The sequence below is a fragment of the Moschus berezovskii genome, chromosome 5 (assembly GCF_049115385.1).
Source record: "Moschus berezovskii isolate FMDL1 chromosome 5, NW_MosBer_1.0, whole genome shotgun sequence".
Classification (NCBI taxonomy): Eukaryota; Metazoa; Chordata; class Mammalia; order Artiodactyla; family Moschidae; genus Moschus; species Moschus berezovskii.
Genome location: NC_142464.1, coordinates 12,349,458 through 12,369,805, shown reverse-complemented (window position 1 = coordinate 12,369,805; position 20,348 = coordinate 12,349,458). Strand labels below are relative to the sequence as shown.

Sequence of the window (20,348 nt, the reverse complement as noted above, 5' to 3'; positions counted from 1 at the left end):
AATATAATCTAATTACAGGGACCCTAAAAGGTAGGTACTACTTTTATCCTCCTTATGGTGATAAGAATGCTGAGCTTCAGAAAATATTTTGCTCAAGTCAGTCCAAGAGCTGTTAAAAGTAAAGCCAGAATTGGAATCCAGGAGATATCCCTTCAGAGGTTGTATCATTAACCACAGTGCTGTGTACCTTCCACTGCTGGGCCGTCATGGCCCATCATCTTGACGAATGAATGAATTTCAGTATAGTGCATTTTATGGTATGATAGAATATGGTGTGCAAGAAAGTTATTAAACATTTTCAAGTGCTTTGCAAAACATTGTGTTATTTGTGATACATAAATGCATCCTGTTAATTATGCTTTAAAAAAAAACAACTATCAAAGAGAAATTCTGAAATTCTGGCTTTTAGTTATTGAGTAATTAAAAATATTGGAAACTTCTAAAATTACTTGCTTTTAGTTGGAGAGAAAATTTTCTTTTTAGTTGGAAGAAATGTGAGATGGTGAATAGATTTTCTTTTATTATTTGAAATAACTGAAAGGTATAGAGAAACTTGAAGATCTTAATTGTTGTAATATTTACAGTAACAAATAACAGCTTGAATTCAGTGCATGCCAGTTGTGTACTAGGCACTACTTTAGACACTTCCCATATTACAAACACATTTCCTTCTTACAAGAAGTCTATTAGTTATCCTCATTGTATAGATTTCAGATTTTTCTAGAATGATTTTAAATACTGGACTGATTTATTTAAACAACTACAGTCCTTTTAATTCTGTTTTTGTTTTTTAGTAGTAAATGATGATTAGATAGTTGCAGCAAATATATTTAGGTTTTAACTACTGCTTCAAATTCTGCTGTATCCCCATTTGTGTATATATGCTCCCTTTCTCATTCTTTATTCTTTATTAGTGACCACACAGGCTTCTGCCCCTTTTCCTTGTCACTACATATTGGCCTTTATTTGGTCCACCCTGACTGTTAACTGCAATTAGACGTCCTTCCTAAACCTTAGGTCATTCCAAGTATTATAATCACTTCCTCTTTCAAGTCTCCGCCAAGTCCCCCATTCAGTGTCTGCGTGTTTTCTATTCATATAAATCCCTTAACAGAGGAGTTATTTTTCTCTTGTTCTATGCCTCTGATAGTTTTTACTTGTGAATCAACAGAAATAGTTTCTAAGTCTATCTTTTATATATGAACTACATATACATGGGCAGTTTTATGCTTATTATTTTTAGTGGCTGTGTATATCTGATTATGTACAAGAGATTAAAAGACATTATTAGCCTTGTGCAGTTTAAAAAATATATTTAAATCTGTCCTTAATTCACAGTGAGAAAAATATTACTGTACTTCATTCTTCACATCTCACTGTTTTTTAGGTTTTATGGCAATTAGATATATTCCGAAGAAGCTTGCGGGTTCTGACTGGACATGTTTGTCAGGGAGATGCCTGCATATTTTGTGCATTGAAGGTAACTTCTAATAGTTCTGAAAAAGTACTGTTGTTCCTCAAAAATTTTATTTGATAGTTTGCTTTGTTTGACATATTTGGTTAGTTTATTTGTAATTAAAGTTATTATCAAGTGACTTAGAGTTTTAAAGATGAATTCTTAAAGTATGACTTATTCAGGTTTATGTTTCCATTTTCCTGTAAGAACAGTTTAATATTCTAAACAGTGTAGCATTGTTAGAAACATTATAGTTTTCATTATTTTGAAATAATCCTTTATTTATTTTAACAAATGTTTTTTGAGTTACTACTGAATTCTGGGTATTGCTATAGTTACTAAGAATACAGCAGTGAGTTGAACTAATAATAAATGCTGTTCTCATGTAGCTTATATTCTTGTGGGGGAGAAGAAAATAAGTAAACAAAATGTAAAGTATATTCAGTTCAGTTCAGTCGCTCAGTTGTGTCCAACTCTTTGCGACCCCATGAATCACAGCACGCCAGGCCTCCCTGGCCATCACCAACTCCCGGAGTTCACTCAAACTCATGTCCATCGAGTCGGTGATGCCATCCAGCCATCTCATTCTCTGTCATCCCCTTCTCGTCCCGCCCCCAATCCCTCCCAGCATCAGAGTCTTTTCCAGTGAGTCAACTCGTCACATGAGGTGGCCAAAGTATTGGAGTTTCAGCTTTAGCATCAGTAATAATTGCAAAGGAGGAAATATAAGTCAGGGAAGGGAATGGTGAATGTTGAGTAACAAGGAAAGCATCACTGAGAAAGTGCCGTTTAAATCACGACTTGGAAAAGGGATGGAGTGGTCTAGAGCATTCCAGGCAGGCAGGGACACAGCCAGTGCAAAGACCCTGAGGAGGGTACTCAAGGACACCTGAGCCCTGGCAGAAGCTTCATGAGCAAGGGGGGCAGTGATGGGAGATGAGCTCAGAGGTAAGGTGAGTTCCCGTGGCTTCAGACATGTCTGCAGATTGTTTTGCACTCTTTTATCAAAGGGTGGAGTCTGATTTCTTGAAATGTATTGCCCTTGATGATTCATTTCTATCAAATAGAATGTGGCAGAAAAGGGATTAGGTTAGATTAGAAACAATAATAAAACTTTCACCTGGCTCTTTCTGTCGGGGTACTCGTTCTTGGACATGAGTCACTGTGCTGGTTACAGCTACAGCAAAGATCTCAGCCAACAGGCATCACCAACCACCAGCATCAACTTCTAGATGACTGTCAGATGACCAATGATCCCAGCATTCAGACTATTACAGATGACTGCAAGTGTAGCATAGTTGAGCTGTCCTCACCCAAACTGCAGATTTGTGACCAAAATAAATGTTATTTTTAGTAACTAAGATTTGGGGTGGTTTTGTTAATGGAGCAATAAATAACTGGAACAAGAATTTGGATTGTGAAGGGTCCTTCTAGGCCTTTGTGAGGACCTTGATTTTTTTCTCTCGAGTGATTTAGGAAGTTGTGGGTATTGTTTTGAGTAGAGGTGTGATAAAACCTGTGCTAAGTAAGTATAACATTTGGACTAGATGTTTCTGGCTTCTTGGATGAGAGTAAATAGAATAGGGATGAAAGTGGAAATGGGGTGTCCAGTATATGTTAGCAACTCATTAATGTCATTGAAATCTTTGCCCAAGAATTTAAGATTTGGTTATTGTTTTCAGAAGTAAATATTTCAGCCCTTATATTCTTGAATATTCTTACTACACACAAATATACATAATAGAGGAAAATGAAAGGTCATTTTCACACTTTGATTTATGTTCCTAAAAAGATTGAATAAGTCACCAAAGGAGGCAGTTGTATATTCCCTTTTTTATATGGCAAAATAAGGTTGATGAAGAATGAATTTAAATCAAATTACAGTTTTGCATTTTATTTCCTCAGCAGTAAATTTTTTAATTATTTATTTTTAATTGAAGGATAATTGCTTTATCAATTTGATAAATTGCTCTTTCAATTTTTAACGATATTGTTGGTTTCTGTCATACATCAACATGAATCAGCCATAGGTCTACATATGTCCCCACCCTCTTAAACCTCCCTCCGACTTCCCACCCCATCCCAACCCTCTGGGTTGTCAAAGAGGCCTGATTTGAGTTCCGAGTCATGCAGCAAATTCCCCCTAGCTGTGTATTTTGCATGTGGTCGTACATGTTTCCACGCTGCTCTCTCCATTCGTCACTTTCTCTCCTCTACCCGCCCCACGCCCACTGACAGCAGTGGAGACGCAGACGTAAAGAACAATCTCCTACAATAAATTTTGAATGCTTTATCCAACTGTAGCCTTACATATGACCTACCTCTTCCTCCCGCTTGCCTCCCCCACCTCAGAACATGTGCTTGTGTGCATGCCTGTGTGCACGTGCACGCGTGCGCGCACACACACACACAGTGCTGTCCTCCCTGACGTTTCTCAGAGCTACCTTTGATCTCTGGGTGCTTTCATTATTATTCCTTTTGTCTAGAATGATTTTCTTGTGGATGTCCCCGAGGCTGACACCCTCACTCCCTTTATGCCTGTCTGTCACGTGTTTGTTGCCGTCAGTGAGACGTTCCCTGACAACCCTAGGTACCTAGGTAGTAGGTCACCTCCCTCCCTTCCTGCTCCCCCCAGCATCCCTGTGCCTGTTGCACTACCCTATCTTTCTCTCTTGTTTTATATTTCTTTGTTTTTCCTCTCTTGTACTTACTGCCTCTTGACATATCATTACTTACCCGCTCTCTCCTCATTCCTGCAACTAGAATATGCATTCCATGAGGCAGGGTCTTTGTTTTCTGGTGTAGAACAATTTCACATATACCAGGAAATAAAAAAACAGATATTGAATAAACATCAGTCTTGTGCAGGATTAATACCTTAAACATTACCTGGAAAAGTTGACTACCCCAAATAAGAAATGATTTGTGAAAATATGTTTCACTTTTCAGCATCTGTAGTTGTAGCTAAAAATGTTTTTAATATCTTAAACATTACCTGGAAAAGTTGACTACCCATAATAAATGATTTGCTTGTGCGATTATGTTTCATTTTTTAGCATCTGTAATTGTAGCTAAATTTTTTTTTAATACCTTAAACATTACCTGGAAAAGTTGACTACCCAAATAAGAAGTGACTTGTGAAAATATGTTTCACTTTTTAGCATCTGTAATTGTAGCTAAAAAGTTTAGTTCTGGATATCTGATACTGTTTAGCATCTTTCTTATTTTAGTAGTTTCTTATTTGTAAATTAAATTTTCTTATGTAGGTGGAACAGATTCTTATTTTCTAGCCTACTATATGTTGATCTTAAAAGCAATTTTTTTGAGATGATATACCCCTTGAACTAATTAATGCAGCACATAATATGACCCATCCTTATTTGTTAGTTTATCACTGCAAACCTTATTTTTCTCCTCACTTCCCCTCACCTAAGATGATTGTTGTAAAACTAGAACTTATGAAAAGTTTTTCATGCTTGAATGCAATAAAGAAAATAGAAGGCCAGATTAACACCTATGTCACATATTCTTGAACAATATTCCCACTGCTAGTGAAGTTCCTGCTGTTTTACTTGATTATATGCTTATTTTTGTATAACATAATTTTAATTTCTACAGTATACTTTAACATTGAAAGCAGAATATCTCAAAATTCTTTCTAAACAACATAGACTACATTCAGCTAGGGAACAATTTGAAATGGGCCACATCTCAGTCAGAATCTCTGAGAATGGGACTTGACAACTTTATATGTTTAATTCTTATGCACTAACTCTTGATTGAGAGGCTGGGGCAACCATTTCTACATAATTTTTTGCATGGAATTTTAGAACAAAAGACTGTATTAGCTTCTGAGTGTAGAGTTTCGAATTTCGAATTTATTGTAATGAAATTACTCGTGTTTTTTAGTTGTTGGTTTTAAACTTACTGGTTCATATATTTGCTGATTCCCAGACAATATTTGCACAGTTCCAACACAGTCGAGAAAAAGCCCTTCCCTCAGATAACATAAGACATGCCCTTGCAGAAAGCTTCAGAGACGAGCAGCGGTTTCAGCTGGGCCTGATGGACGACGCTGCAGAGTGCTTTGTGAGTGTGTCTGATGATCCCTGGGTCAGGGTGGCGGTTTGCATCCCTTAAGTGATGTGCCTTCTGAGACAAATGAAGCATACATTTATAGCAGAACTGCCTAGTAGATCCTTGTCTTACCTACCTTTCAAAGTTTTCAAAGCTCCACATGTGTTTTGTGTACTTTTTCTTTTGCTTACTTGTGCTGCTCTAACTTTTGAGAGCCAGGATACTAAAATACTCTAACATTTATTTATTGGAGCAAAAAGGCTTCTTGTGTATAAATCATATCACTTAAGTCATTGTTCTGTTCCCGCAGGGATTACACACACAACACGCTCTCCCAGTAGCATTTCTCATTTCAGGCAGTGATTCTCTCTGGAAAGGAAGAGGATCTTGACGTGCAGCTGCCAGGGGCAGCAATTCTCTTACCCGGCTTATTCCAGGTTGAGAATTACTGACTGAGGTTAAGGTTTTAAGACTGTTACCACCATACCGATAAATAGAGCATTCCTTTGCTGAAGTACATGCATTGTATGCTTTTTGAAATGTGCATGTTGTTTCAGTAACATCCATTCCGTTCCGTCGCTCAGTCGTGTCCGACTCTTTGCGACCCCGTGGACTGTAGCCTACCAGGCTTCTCCGTCCATGGGATTCTCCAGGCAAGAATACTGGAGTGGGTTACCGTTTCCTTCTCCAGGGGATCTTCCCGACCCAGGGATCGAACCCGGGTCTCCTGCATTGGAGGCAGACGCTTTAACCTCTGAGCCATCAGGGAAGCCCTTCAGTAACATAGATATCACTTTTATTTAAGATGTGTGTGTGCTCAATCGGTCAGTCATGTCTGACTGTGCGATACTGTGGACTGTAGCCCTCCAAGCTCTTTTCACCAGGTGATTCTCCAGGCAGGAATACTGGACTGGGTTGCCATTTCCTCGAGGGAATCTTCCTGATCCAGGGATCGAATCCACGTCTCCTGCATCTCCCTTATTGGCAGATGGATTCTTTACCATTGAGCCATTAGGGGATCCCTGACTACTAGTGTCCTTTTTACCTCTATCCTTCAAGTTTGTTTTTAACAGCCATCATATTAATATAATTCTTTTCAGATAAGTGCTTACTCATCAAATATTTCTGTGATTCAAATCTGACTCTCTTCTGACATTTGAGGCTTTTTACATTTATACTCCAGCTTATCTCTGCTTTCTTTCTGAATTTTTCCTTAGTGAGATAGTTTCATTCTGTTCCTCAAACATGTCTTTTAAGTTCCTGTTTTATAGACTTTACTCAAGTTCTTGAAATATTCAAAACTTTCCTAATCTGTTATTTGTTACAGATCAGCCTATCAGGCCTACTAGATAATGTATCATCAAAGCACCCCAGTACATTCTCCAAATTTCCAAAGAATTTATTACTCTCTATAGAATTCATTTGGCATTTATGTTTTTAAATGAACATCTTGAATGTTTTCTCAGACAGATGGAAAGCTCCTTGACTAGTGCTCTTGCCATGTTGACTAAAGTGGGACAAAAACAGCACACACAGTCATGAAATATACTTTACATAATTCTCATGGTTATAATTGTCCTTTGTTTAAAATATAGATAGATTTTGCACAATACTGAACTTTATAGTTTTATTTTCACTTAAATGAAATATACTAATCCATGATATGATAATTCACAGGATATCTAGAAATGTAGACTTAATTAAATGAATTGTTATAAATGTCCTGAGGCAAAGGAAGGGACATTAACTAATTATAAGAATCCATTGGTTAAGCTTTGGTGAAAACAATAATGTTAAAGAAATTAATAACTCTTATTGATCTGTTTTACAAATCCAACCTTTTATTTGAAGTTTGTTGAAGAGCAGATTCCTTGCAGTAGAGTGTTAGTTCAGGTATTGTAAGCCTTTATCATTGATGTTTTAATTTAAGTTGTATAGACTATCCAAATGATCCAAGCAGGGTATTTTTTTTTTAAATTAATTGTTTTTTCTCAATGGGAAAACATTGAGAACATAGGATGTCTAGTTTTCTGATATTAAATTCTAGATGTCAGCCAGCATGAACTGATTTTTTAAAAATCTTTATTAAAATTGTTATATTATAATGTTTCTTTTATGAAGTTTTCTTTTTAAAGCTGACACTACAAAAGGAGAATAAATGAGCAGCATTTGAAGGCTTGGATAAAGGGGAAAGCTAAAAAACTGACAACATATGACACTCAATTTAATGTTTTGGAAAATCTTTAGATTTTTTAATTTGTAAAGCTAAAAAGAGTTGTATTTTGGAAGTGCCCTATGCAAGATTTGCAATTCATTTGTCTTTTAATTTTTCAACTAGGAAAATATATTGGAGAGGATTCATTTTCACATAGTGCCAAGCAGAGACTCAGACATGTGTACCTCTAAATCTTGTGTCACTCACCAAAAGTTCGCTATGACTCTGTATGAACAGGTGAGATGGTTTCACTGTTTTAGTAGAGGATGTATTTAGGTTTTATGATTGATAAATCAGACATGTGTTTCTACCCGCAGTGTGTGTGTCGTAGCTGTGGAGCATCGTCAGACCCTCTACCCTTTACAGAATTTGTACGGTACATTTCTACAACAGCCCTGTGGTAAGAGCTTCTTAAAGCATATTTACCAAAGATGTTAGTAGTAATATGTGTGATCACGTTGAGCCTCTACTTTATGAAACTATAGCATACATGAGTATCTACTCTGTGAGATGCACAAATGTGCTGCCATCACAGGTACTAAGTGATGTCTGTCTCAGATTGTTTCTGATTTACCAGATACAGATGTCACTCAGTAATGACAAATGTACAAAATATTAGTCAAAATGTTTATTTATCTATTTATATTTATAGCAAGGTTTTGGAACTATGGAAGAGAGCTAAGTTGAATGGTAAATGGAACTGTACGTGATTTCTTCATTTTTGCTAAGGTATTACCTTTGCAGTGACCATGTCCCTGCATGGTGATGGAAGCTAGGGTAAGCAGATGAGAAAGAGAAAAATAAAAATAACCCTCTGTTAGATTTATTGGATTTAAAGCTTCAGCATTCACCTGAAATAAAAATTTGCCAGGCTTGTCTGTCCCCTTGCCCCCTTCCTGGTCTTGAAATAGCTTAGGGATCCAAAGGTGATGCCTAGGCTTTACATAATAAGAGTTGTTTGAACACTGCAACAGGTATTTGAGAGTATAAGTATTTGATGTATGAAAGCATTGAATAAGATCACAAATGTTTGCAGATACGTTAAAACTTTAATACAAAAGATAAAACATGGAGTGGTCATTATCAATCAGAATACATCAGTATAGCAGTTAGCTGCTAAATGCTACCAATATTTTTATTACTGCACAAAGTGAGTGTTTGGTGCTCATCAATTTCATCATGTTATTAAACTGCCTTGATTTTTTGGATATAGCACATTATTTCTTAAAGATCATCCAAAGTAGTAAGTTGGTAATTTGTATATATACAGAGTTGGAAAACATTGGTTTAAAGGAACAGTCTTTAAACTTTAGTCAGTTATAGTCAATTTCATTCATCTGATATGAAAAGTTGAATGGTGTTTCCATAAGGATAGACCGCAAATTAAAAACTGTAAAACTTGAAGTCTGCTTTGAAAGTGGAAAATGACAGTGCTCTGAGACAGTATCTTAGGTAAAAAGAATTAGAGCTCCATCCGTTTCTTCCTGGTCTACAATATGAATTGCAAAAGCCCAGACTTTGAATTCTAATTATCTTTCTTTTCATTGGTTGTAACTATTGAATACAATTGTTCAATTGCAAGAGCCCAGACTTTGAATTCTAATTATCTTCCTTTTTATTCGAAATAAATATTGAAATACAGTTGTTCAGTGCTGTTATGTTCTAGGCTTTACATAAATTGTTGCTTTTAATCTAAACAAAAACTGTTGTTCAAGAAATAGGCTTCATAAGATTAATCTGGTAAATGGATGAATTAAGATCGAAACTCAGGTCTAGGTTCATTTCAAATTCAAAATGTGTCTGGTTAAAGCACCCCCCTGATGCTGTCATTTGTAAAAAACCCGTTATGTGCAACTTGAATGAGCCTGTCAGATTTAGTGATTTCTAGTCTGCTTGTGAAGTGCTTTAGAGGAACTGGTACATTTAGTTGTTACTGAATATTGCCTATTATTGTAACTATTGAACTATAAAATAAATCCATCTCTAGGAAGATTAAATTACTATAAAGTAAAACCAGAGCACCAAGGACAGAAACTAGTAGGAGTATTGAGCTTTCATTGTATATCTTTTTGGAAATGCTAAGTCGTTGTCTCAGGTCAGTTCTGTTCAGTCGCTCAGTCATGTCCGACTCTTTGCAGCCTCATGGACTGCAGCACATCAGGCCTCCCTGTTCATTGCCAACTCCCGTAGTTTACTCAAACTCATGTCCATTGAATCGGTGATGCCATGATGCCATCCAGCCATCTCATGCTCTGTCATCCCTTTCTCCTCCTGCCTTCAATCTTTCCCAGCATCAGGGTCTTTTAAAATGAGTCCGTTCTTCCCATCAGGTGGCCAAAGTATTGGAGTTTCTTGGAAGAAGCAGCAATCCTTCCAATAAATAATCAGGACTTATTTCCTTTAGGATGGAGTGATTGGATCTCCTTGCAGTCCATGGGACTCTCAAGAGTCTTCTTCAGCACCACAGTTCAAAAGCATCAATTCTTCAGCGCTCAGCTTTATTTATTAAAGTCCAACTCTCACATCTATACATGACTACTGGAAAAACCATAGCTTTGACTAGATGGACCTTTGTTGGCAAAGTAATGTCTCTGCTTTTTCGTATGCTGGCTAGGTTGATCATAGCTTTTCTTCCAAGGAGCAAGCATCTTTTAATTTCATGGCTGCAGTCACCATCTGCAGTGATTTTTGGAGCCCCCCACAATAAAGTCTCTCACTGTTTCCATTGTTTCCCCATCTATTTGCCATGATCTGATGGGACCAGATGCCATGATCTTAGTTTTCTGAATGTTGAGCTTTAAGCCAACTTTTTCACCCTCCTCTTTCACGTTCATCAAGAGGCTCTTTCAGTTCAGTTCAGTTCAGTCGCTCAGTCGTGTCTGACTCTTTGCTACCGCATGAATCACAGCACGCCAGGCCTCCCTGTCCATCACCAACTCCTGGAGTTCACTCAGACTTATGTCCATTGAGTCAGTGATGTCATCCAGCCATCTCATTCTCTGTCGTCCCCGTCTCCTCCCACCCCCAATCCCTCCCAGCATCAAAGTCTTTTCCAGTGAGTCAACTCATCACATGAGGTGGCCAAAGTATTGGAGTTTCAGCTTTAGTTCTTTGCTTTCTGCCGTAAGGATGGTGTCATTTGCATATCTGAGATTATTGATATTTCTCCCTCTAATCTTGATTCCAGCTTGTGCTTCATCCAGCCCAGCATTTCTCATGATGTACTCTGCATATAAGTTAAATCAGTAGTTGTCTAATGATACTTAATACCTTGATATGTGAAAAATTAGACTCTAGGAGAGGTTGGATAGAAATTGACACAGGTAACCCTCCCTAGATTCTTTAAGAAATGGTTAGCATTCATAATAGGAATAAAAAACACAAACCTGATTTAAGTAGCTTTGGTTGTGATTTCTGCATTAATCATCAAAGGGCCTTCTCTTACGTGAAAATAATTTTTTATCTGGAAGCTTTAAGCTAGAGAGGGAGACTTTCCTAAAGTTTGTTGTTCTTGTTCAGCAAAAGTTGAAACTCAAGTCTCTATTTGTTAAGTAATAATGGAAAAGAAACAGTTAACTTGCAATTACCTTGAGATGGAGCATCTTACATCAATTCATATAGTTCCTAACAATGGTGTGTGATTTCATGTTATTTTATCCTGATTTTGACCTACTTTCTTTTATCATATACTGCCAAATTTCATTATGTTTCATGTCATGGAAATTTATGGTTAACTTTTCAAACAGAATTGTGTTTTAAGGTAGAAAAAGTGATCATGCCTATATAAATAACAATATTTTTGATGCAGATTTATTAGATCTTTTCAAGTTCATAGGCCACATTTGGGGCCGTTTGTTTCTTTCGTAGCACTGAGGTTGAGAGAATGATGGAGAGGCATGAGCGCTTTAAGCCTGAAATGTTTGCAGAACTGCTGCAAGCAGCAAATACAACTGATGACTACAGGAAATGTCCTGTAAGTATAATTCAGAGAATGTCAGTGTGCTTCTGTTTGTAAATTTGAAAATAGAAATTGACTGCAAATATTAATTAAATCTGGAGTTAATTTTAGGAATTAATTTTTTTAGTGTTTGTTATGTAATTTATACCATAGCGCTCTTTACTTAAACATTATCTCTTTAAAAACATGTTACTTTGTGAAGGATTTAGGTGGCATACATTGATTAATTTTAAGCTCTGAAGCTTGTCATTTGACTAAATTGAAAATTCCATTTTTGTTTTTCTTTCAATAAACATTGCAAATGGTATTATTCTTTTCTCATGTGATATTGTTAGTGACTTTAGGGTCTTTATTTCTGCTTTTCTTAGGGTTGAATCCTTATTTTAACAGATTTACAAAATTGTCAAAGAAAAGTTCTTTGATTTAAAATAAATTTGTTTAATCAATAATTCAGACAGATAGTTTGTTAGAAGTCTTTTAATATGCTGAATAAATTTCTGATATATGCTTTTGCATAATACAAGCTCTGTAAGGCATTACCTTTGATATATTTGTTTTGATAATTTCAAAAGTTGTCTTTTTTGTTTTTCCTTAGAGTAACTGTGGTCAAAAAATAAAAATTCGGCGTGTTTTAATGAACTGCCCAGAGATTGTTACAATTGGTTTAGTTTGGGACTCTGAGCATTCTGACTTGACTGAAGATGTTGTTCGGAATCTGGCAACCCAGCTTTATCTTCCTGGGGTATAATAATTCTTTTCATTCTCTTCCTTTTTGTTTTTAAATTCCTCTGTAACATCTTCATATATTATACTGTGTGTTGTTTTTCAGAGCTAAATTTTCTTTCTAAAGGAAATAATTTGCAGATGTCACTGATAAAGTTCATCAAATCAGGCTAACTGGAATGCCTTTCTTGCTTTCTGTTATAAACTAATCCATCATGTACTCTATCCTTTTTATCACTCTAGAATAATGATCGTATGATACTGTATGCATCTGTGTATATGCTTGTTTGGGTATATATGATAATGATTATAAATTATAAATATCAAGCTAGAAAATGTTAATGTTTAAAATTTATCTGAAGCTGTGATTTTTTAATATGCATACTACTATCTTATTTTAAATTGATTTATATTACAGTTAAACTTTTAGATAGTTATCTTTTAGGTATTATGGTTAGCATACGTTAAAATATGTGATTCAACCATGAATTATCAGGAAATGTGTGATTTATCTCATTTTGTTTTATGTATGTAAAGTGTCTGTTCTGTATTCAAGATGCTGTGCTATTGAACTAAGTTGTAGTAATTATATTTTGTTAGATATCATGTTTCTTATAGACTAATCGAAAATAATAATTCTGTTAACAGTGTGGTGTGGTGTCTTTAGTACTAATAAAATATCAGTTTGGGTCAGTATGCATGAGAAATAATTGTCATAGAGAATCGAATGCATGACTCATCAAATGATTATTCCTATCTTTGAAAAGATAACTATTAAATATACATTATTTTTAAATAGCTTTTTTATAGAGTTACTGATGAAAATGCCAAAAATAGTGAGCTACACCTTGTTGGCATGATTTGCTACACCAGCCGACATTACTGTGCCTTTGCTTTTCATACCAAGAGTTCCAAATGGGTATTTTTTGATGATGCAAATGTGAAAGAGGTAAGTGACACTTGACTAACTGAAATAATTACTGTGGTTTTTGCTTTTGAGGGGTAAATGATACAATAATGATAAAATTATATAAAAATAATAAATATATGCAAATACTTATATAAATTAGTAATAAGTGGACTTAATTATAATAGCATCATTAAAGACCTTCAGTATTAAAAATTAGAAAACCAAATAGACGAAGGGAATACTTTAGTTGTTGGACGTCAGGGAGTCGAACAGAGAAAAGGAACCAACATGCTGAACCCTGCTTGCTGGCTAGAGGTAGTTTCTGGATTGCAGTGCAGAGATGGCAAACCCAAACACAGCCCCATGGTCTCACTGAGCTGAGGAAATTGGAGTTCACGGGGGCCAAGATGGCTAAAATTTCCTGGACAGATTACCAGAAAGAAAGCTGTACGGAGGGAAAGTTCTGGGGATCGGCAGAGAAATCTCCTTTCAATCTTTGGCTGAATAGTGATCACCTGTGTGTAGGGTAGATGTGCACAGGGTAGGAGAAATGACCACTGCAAACAGAAGGCAAAACGATTCCCAGAACGTGTATAGGGCTGGGATAGTTTGCATCTTAGTAGCAAGAGTGGATACACAGGACAGCAAGTAGACGCCTTAGAAAACTATCACCTTAATCAGTTCAGTTAAGTTCAGTCACTCAGTCGTGTCCGACTCTTTGCGACCTCCCTGGCCATCGCCAACTCCCAGAGTTCACTCAAACTCATGTCCATCGAGTTGGTGATGCCATCCAGCCATCTCATTCTCTGTCATTCCCTTTTCCTCCTGCCCCCAATCTCTCCCAGCATCAGAGTCTTTTCCAGTGAGTCAACTCTTCGCATGAGGTGGCCAAAGTATTGGAGTTTCAGCTTTAACATCAGTCCTTCCAATGAACACCCAGGACTGATCTCCTTTAGAATGGACTGGTTGGATCTCCTTGCAGTCCAAGGGACTCTCAGGAGTCTTCTCCAACACCACAGTTCAAACGTATCAATTCTTAGGCGATCAGCTTTCTTCACAGTCCAACTCTCACATCCATACATGACCACTGGAAAAACCTAGCCTTGACGAGATGGACCTTTGTTGGCAAAGTAATGTCTCTGCTTTTTAATATGCTATCTAGGTTGGTCATAACTTTCCTTCCAAGGAGTAAGCGTCTTTTAATTTCATGGCTGCAATCAGCATCCGCAGTGATTTTGGAGCCCAGAAAAATAAAGTCTGACACTGTTTCCACTGTTTCCCCCTTCTATTTCCAATGAAGTTATGGGAGCAAATGCCATGATCTTAGTTTTCTGAATGTTGAGTTTTAAGCCAACTTTTTCACTCTCCTCTTTCACTTTCATCAAGAGGCTTTTTAGTTCCTCTTCACTCTCTGCCCTAAGGGTGGTGTCATCTGCATATCTGAGGTTACTGATATTTCTCCCAGCAATCTTGATTCCAGCTTGTGCTTCTTCCAGCCCAGCGTTCCTCATGATGTACTCTGCATATAAGTTAAATAAGCAGGGTGACAATATACAGCCTTGACATACTCCTTTTCCTATTTGGAAACCAGTCTATTGTTCCATGTACAGTTCTAACTATTGCTTCCTGACCTGCATACAGGTTTCTCAAGAGGCAGGTCAGGTCGTCTGGTATTCCCATCTCTTTCAGAATGTTCCACAGTTTATTGTGATCCACACAGTCAAAGACTTTGGCATAGTTAATGAAGCAGAAATAGATGTTTTTCTGGAACTCTCTTGGTTTTTCGATGATCCAGTGGATGTTGGCAATTTGATCTCTGGTTCCTCTGCCTTTTCTAAAACCTGCTTGAACATCTGGAAGTTCACGATTCACATATTGCTGAAGCCTGGCTTGGAGAATTTTGAGCATGACTTTACTCACATGTGAGATGAGTGCAATTGTGCGGTAGTTTGAGTATTCTTTGGCATTGCCTTTCTTTGGGATTGGAATGAAGACTGACCTTTTGCAGTCCTATGGCCACTGCTGACTTTTCCAACTTTGCTGGCATATTGAGTGAAGCACTTTCACAGCATCATCTTTCAGGATTTGAAATAGCAGAACTGGAATTCCGTCACCTCCACTAGCTTTGTTCGTAGTGATGCTTTCTAAGGCCCACTTGACTTCACATTCCAAGTTGTCTGGCTCTAGGTGAGTGATCACACCATCATGATTATCTTGGTTGTAAAGATCTTTTTTGTACACTTCTTCTGTGTATTCTTGCCACCTCTTCTTAATATCTTCTTCTTCTGTTAGGTCCATACCATTTCTGTCCTTTATCAGATAGCCCATCTTTGCATGAAATGTTCCCTGATAGCGGGGCTAAATTATTCCTAGACTGAGGATTGCTCTGGACCTGACATAAAAAGCTTAAAATGAAGCTGTCAGAGGATGAAGCTGATCCCATGCAATTTAACATATCACATAACTACATGCTAACAATTTAAAAGGAAAGAAAAAAAAACACCTCAATACTGAAAAATGTAAAATTCAGTAAAATTTCAGTATGCCTTTTCAAAATAATATTTGATAAAAAAATTACAAAATATACAAAGAAGTAGGAAACTATGACCCATCCCTTGCACATCCGCTCTGCCATTTCATTTCTTCAAGTCACATGATACAGGGTGAGCAGGCTGGGTAGGGAAATGGAGCATACCTTCTTTTCTCTCAGAACTGTGAGCATCAGCATCTCAAAAGTAAAGGTTCAGATTAATATCCAGATGATCTTGCAGGCAGTTCCAGGCCAGATATGATAATAAATTACTTCAGAAAGAAAAAGACTAAAAATGACAGAACTAGAAATACCAGATAAGACTTTTAAAACTGCTGTTTAGCTGTGGAGAGTTTTATTAGATAACAGTCTGTAAACATGGACCATAAAAATAACTGGTAAATTGGACTTCCTCAAAACTTCTGCTGTTCAGTAAGATGCTGTTAGAATGAAAAGACAAGCATAGACTGGGAAAAAACATGTTAAGTACATATCTGGTAAAGCCTATATCCAGAATATATAAAGAACTCTTACAACTCAGTAATAAAAAGACAAATCAATTAAAGAGTGAGCAAAAGATTTGGACAGTTCAGCAAGAAGATATTAATATATGAATGGCCCTTGAAATGATATTCAGTACATCACTAGGCATTAAAGAAGTACAAATTCAGTTCACAATGATATTGCATCTACTCACCTATTAGAATGCCTTAAATTAAAAAGACTGTTCACACCAAGAGCTGACCAGGATGTGGAACAGCTGGATCTCTCACGAGGCTGATGGAAATGCAAAATTGGATAATCACGTTAGAAAACAGTTATAAATTCAAATGTATATTTAGCATACAACCTAGCAGTTCCACTCCTGTATACTTTGATATGGCAGTTTGTTAAGTTCAGTTTGAGTCAGTTTGCAGCAGCATTTTGGCACTCCTGTTTTGCATCCTTATAGCTTAAAATGTCAAAATTTGAAGAAAGAACTGGGTGTATGGTCACTCTGAGTTTTAGGTTTGTTTTGTTTTCAAATTAGTCTAGTTTTTCAAGTATCTCAGAATCCTAAGTAAAGAGAGTAAACAGATAAATGTGTGTAATATGAACAAGCTCTTCAGGAATTTTTTAAAGGTCCTTTTCTTCTCTAAGCTAATATTCTAGAATGCTTTGTTTTTTGTTACATTGGTTTTGTTTTTAAATGAACGTTAGAGAGGTGTAATTTACAAACATTAAAATGCACCCACTGTAAGTTTATAGGTTGGATAGTAACAGCTGCATACATGCCTGTGTACCCTCCACATTCATTGTATGGAACATTTTCGTGACTCCGAAAATCCTGTCATGTCCCTTTGCTGTCACTTTTCCACCCTAGGACCTAGGAAATCACTGATCTCACCATAGATTAGTTTTGCTCATTTTACAAGTTTTATATGTGTGGTATCTTATAATACGTATTCTCTGTGTTTGGCTTCCTTTGCTAAGCATATATATGTATTTTAACATATAGTCATGTATTAAAATGTGTGTTGTGTTTGTGTGTCAGTGGCTTATTTTTATTGTTGTGTTCCATTTTATGACTGTACAACAGTTTGTCCATTCACTTGTTGAGTTATGAACAGTCCTCGTATGAACAGACTGTTTTCCGTTAATCTTAGAAGTGGGATTTCTGGGTTGTATGGTATGTGTTAATCTTTACAAGGGACTGACAAATTGATCTCCAAAGTGACTGTACAGTTTTCATTCCTGCCAGCCATACTGGAGTTCCAGTTGCTCCACATTCTCAGGAGTGCTTCATGTTGGTGGTCATCTTAACGTTAGCCCTTACAGTGAATGTATGACGTTATCTCAGTGTAGTTTTAATTTGCATTTCCCTTATGATTAATAATGTTTTGAATATTCTTTCATGTGCTTATTGGCCATTTTTTATGTCTTTTTGGTTAAGTGTTCAGATGTGTTGTACATTTTTCAAATTGGATTATCTTATTAATGAGTTGTAGTCATTCTTTATTCTGGTCACCAGTTCTTATTAGATACATGTGGCTTTTTTTTCCTTGTTCTCATTTTCTTAATGGTGTCTTTCAAAGAGCAGAAGTTATTAATTCATTTTGATGAAGCCAGTTTTGTAATTTTTTTCCTTCTCTGACTTGCTTGATGTCATATCTAAGAAATCTTTACCTCCCCCAAGGCTGTTAAAGATTTTATCTTTTGTTTTCTTCTATGGGGCTTCCCTGCAGGCTCAGACAGTAAAGAATCTGCCTGAAATTCAGGAGACTGGGTTCACTCCCTGGGTCTGGAAGATACCCTGGAGAAGGAAATGGCAACCCACTCCAGTATTCTTGCTTAGGAAATCCTATGGATAGAGGAGCCTGGCGGGCTATATAGCCCATGGGGTTGCAAAGAGTCAGACACCACTGAACGACTAACGCTTTCACAACACTTTCTTCTTTATAGTTTTTTCATGACTCATTCTGAGTTCATTTTTATGCTTTTAGTGACTTGATGTCAAAGTTCATTTTTTCATATGGCCATCCACTTGTTCCAGCACCATTTGTTTAATAGACCATTATATTTTCCCATTAAATTGCTTGAAGTCTGTCAAAAGTCAGTCAACCATGTATATGCAAAACCTTTCAAAGTTTTATAGTCTAGATCTTGATATAGATAGTGTATAATCTTGCTCATCAATTTTTTTAATGATAATGTTTAAAAGATTTTTATGTTGACTAGCTTCTAAATAAAATTAATTGTATAATATGATGAATAGTTGAACTGCTAGTATCTGGGTGTCTTTAAAATTTTTTTAATATACAAAAGAATTCAGTCTCTGCCTTTTCATGTAATGCATTGATTTCAAAGTTCTGTTTCTATTCATTGTGATTTTTTAAGGTTGGAAGTAGATGGAAAGATGTGGTGTCCAAGTGTATCCGATGCCATTTCCAGCCATTGCTTTTGTTTTATGCGAACCCAGATGGCACAGCAGTTTCCACTGAAGATGCACTCAGGCAGGTCATCAACTGGTCACATCATAAATCTATTGCAGAAAATATAGGTAATTCTTCTTTAAAAGTTCTTTTTAGTGTTTTTCATTGTCAGAATCACACTAGGAATACTAATATACTGAATATGAAATGAATGTTGAGGATAATCTCAAAATTTAATTTCAGTGGAGTCCAGGAAAATTCTAATACTTTGAGTTAGTCTTTTTAAAGAACCTTTCCTCATCTGTGGTCTCAGAGGCACCTTCAGCAGCCACCCACTACCCTGCTCACACAAGCCCAGGAGGGGTTACTTGGCTGGTAGTTCTTACTAGTGATGAGTACTGAGATTTCAAGTAAGTTAGTACACCAGAAAAGTCCAAAGGAGCTAGGCCACTTTTGAATGTATTAACAGCACATGTAGAAATCCTTAAAACATGTCAGTCCTCTTAAGTTTTTAAATAATTTTCTCTTTAGTATTAAAAGTGTCTGAAAAGATGATTCAAATATCTCTTCTTCTGGTAGAGAGGATGAAGGGAATGAAACATTTTTGTTGGTCTTTTTAAGGATGTGAAAAGCCCTCGATTTCTAAGTCAGAAAATTCAAAAGAAAATGGATTTGGTGATCAGACAAAACAGAGAGAAAATCAGAAATTTCAAGCAGATAGCCTTTCATCGTTTAATCGGAGCCACATTCAAACAAGTGGCGGTAGAGGACCAGGTATGTGTTTTTTTTTGGCTGCTCTGTGTGACATGTGGGATCTTCGTTCCCCAACCAGGGATTGAACCGTTGGACTGCCAGAGAATTCCTGACCAGATATGTATTTAGATTTTCATTTTTACATTGTTCTTAAGATGTTAAGCTTCCCCCCTTTTCACTTACTGTATGTAATTCTTTTTAAAGTCCAGAAGGAGAATCTTTAACTAGCCTTCCTTGGCCATGAAGAGAAAATAGCAAGTAGAAACAAAATTTTGTCTTCTGACTTAAGCATTTGTCTGAGGCCTGTAGTTTTATTTTGAACACTTTGATTCAACTAGTGGTTGAGTTTTTCCGTGTACTCAAGGCTGTACCTAATAGGCTGGAGGCAATCTGGACAGTCACCAAAGAAAGCTATGATATGGATATGGCCTTTCCTTCAAGGAGTTAATTATTAACTTGGAGAGAAAAAACATTTAGTTAATAATTTGGCTCGTATGCCAAAATTACATTTAGCAGTAGTGAAGGCAACAGGAGTTTGAAGTTACTATTGTTGTAGTTTATTTTTAACCTCTTGTGTATTCAACTCTCTTGTCATTATCAACCTACGACTCTAATTTTCACAAATGAAGATCTGTGGTTATGATCCAACAGGAGATATCAAAGTATGGTGTGTAATTATGGTTTAGAAATATATGTAACTAATTGAGTGACTTTTGAGGATGATTTTATAAAGGGCTTTAAGATGTATTAATGAAATAATGTCTAACCATAAAGTAACCCATTTAAGCACGAGTGATAAGATTCAGAATTAACA

General features: G+C 36.5%; 1 protein-coding gene across 1 annotated transcript in view; it reads left to right on the top strand.

The window, feature by feature from the left end:
• Positions 1-20,348, top strand: part of USP53 (ubiquitin specific peptidase 53) — a 57,635-nt gene that overhangs the window by 20,032 nt on the left and 17,255 nt on the right. The window contains exons 4-12 of the mRNA XM_055434146.2: positions 1,388-1,480; positions 5,411-5,545; positions 7,872-7,985; positions 8,066-8,148; positions 11,616-11,721; positions 12,302-12,448; positions 13,229-13,378; positions 18,747-18,909; positions 19,403-19,555. Of these exons, the coding sequence (XP_055290121.2) occupies positions 1,388-1,480; positions 5,411-5,545; positions 7,872-7,985; positions 8,066-8,148; positions 11,616-11,721; positions 12,302-12,448; positions 13,229-13,378; positions 18,747-18,909; positions 19,403-19,555 (1,144 nt within the window). The remainder of the gene's footprint in view (positions 1-1,387; positions 1,481-5,410; positions 5,546-7,871; positions 7,986-8,065; positions 8,149-11,615; positions 11,722-12,301; positions 12,449-13,228; positions 13,379-18,746; positions 18,910-19,402; positions 19,556-20,348) is intronic.